At 34.8% G+C, this 1,375-nt stretch overlaps 1 protein-coding gene across 1 annotated transcript; it reads left to right on the top strand.

The window, feature by feature from the left end:
* The first annotated feature begins 334 nt into the window (after window positions 1–334).
* LOC121482418 (proteasome maturation protein-like) lies at window positions 335–712 on the top strand. Its single transcript, XM_041740343.1, has one exon. The coding sequence runs from the start codon at window positions 335–337 to the stop codon at window positions 710–712; it is 378 nt and encodes a 125-aa protein (XP_041596277.1).
* Window positions 713–1,375: the final 663 nt, after the last annotated feature.

Genomic DNA, 1,375 nt, shown 5'->3' with positions numbered 1-1,375 from the left:
AGACATGATCACATATGAATTTATTTATTTTTTTTTAAAGATAGATTTATTTATTTATTTATTTATTTATTTATTTATTTATTTATCTATGATAGAGAGGGAGGGAGAGAGAGAGAGAGAGAGAGAGGCAGAGACACAGGAGGAGGGAGAAGCAGGCTCCATGCCAGGAGCCCGATGTGGAACTGGATCCCAGGACTCCAGGATCGTGCCCTGGGCCAAAGGCAGACACTAAACCGCTGAGCCACCCAAGGATCCCCTACATATGAATTTAAAAGATAATTCTTGGCCGGCTGATGGTAATAGAGCCTAGCGGCTGTTCACAGAGCAAGTGAAGATGAATGTCAGAGGACTTGGATCTCAGCTGAAGGACAGTATTCCAGTTACTGAACTTTCAGCAAGTGGAACTTTTGAACAGCGTGATCTTCTTCGAAAAGGTCTCCCTTGTGTGAAAAATGAGCTTTTGCCCAGTCATCCTCTTGAATTAACAGAAAAAAATTTCCAGCTCAACCAAGATAAAATGAATTTTTCTACCTTAAGAAACATCCAAGGTCTGTTTGCTCCACTAAAATTACAAATGGAATTCAAGGCAGTGCAGCAGGTTCAGCGTCTTCCATTTCTCCCAAGCTCAAACCTTTCATTGGATATTTTAAGGGGTAATGAAGAGACTATTGGATTTGAAGATATTCTTAATGACATGTCACAAGTGAACTAATGGGAGAACCACACTTGATGGTGGAATATAAACTCGTTTTACTGTAATCTGTTATGCTGTTCATGAAAATAGAGGGGCTGCATGTTGTTTATGGTCATGTTTTTACTATAATTTGATGTATACAACATTAAAAATACTGACACATGAGAGTTTTTGCCTAAATAGTATTTGTGATCATTTGAAATGATTTAGTCTTTGGTTTATGGTATGGCCATGTGACAATTGAAGCACTAAAGGGAGATGATTTTAAAAACTCCCGATCTATATGAAAATAATAGGCTTCTATATGTCTTTCAAAAATTGTTGTTAATGAGTATTTTTAAATTGTATAGGTTTCATTCAGTCTGTTTTCTGGGTATCCATAAATTTAATTTTGATTACCATTATCAGCATTTGAGTCTACAACCTTCATAATAGCATTTCAGAATAAACATCTGTAATTGATTTCAGTTCAACACTTCAAATTAAGTACAGAGTAGGGTATTTATATTTTACCTTGTTTCAGTATAGCCTATTGATACTTACAAGAAAAATACTGGATTTATTGATGCTATTTTAGAATTGTAGCTATTTGATTCTTTCAGTTTCAAAAGTATAATAAGTTCAAAGATTTTGATTTTGGTCTTATCTTTAAAATAAAAAATCAACCAGCATACGTTGATT

The sequence above is a fragment of the Vulpes lagopus genome, chromosome X (genome assembly GCF_018345385.1).
Source record: "Vulpes lagopus strain Blue_001 chromosome X, ASM1834538v1, whole genome shotgun sequence".
Taxonomy (NCBI): Eukaryota; Metazoa; Chordata; class Mammalia; order Carnivora; family Canidae; genus Vulpes; species Vulpes lagopus.
Note: the sequence above shows the minus strand (reverse complement) of the source record. Positions and strands in the feature narration are given on the sequence as shown.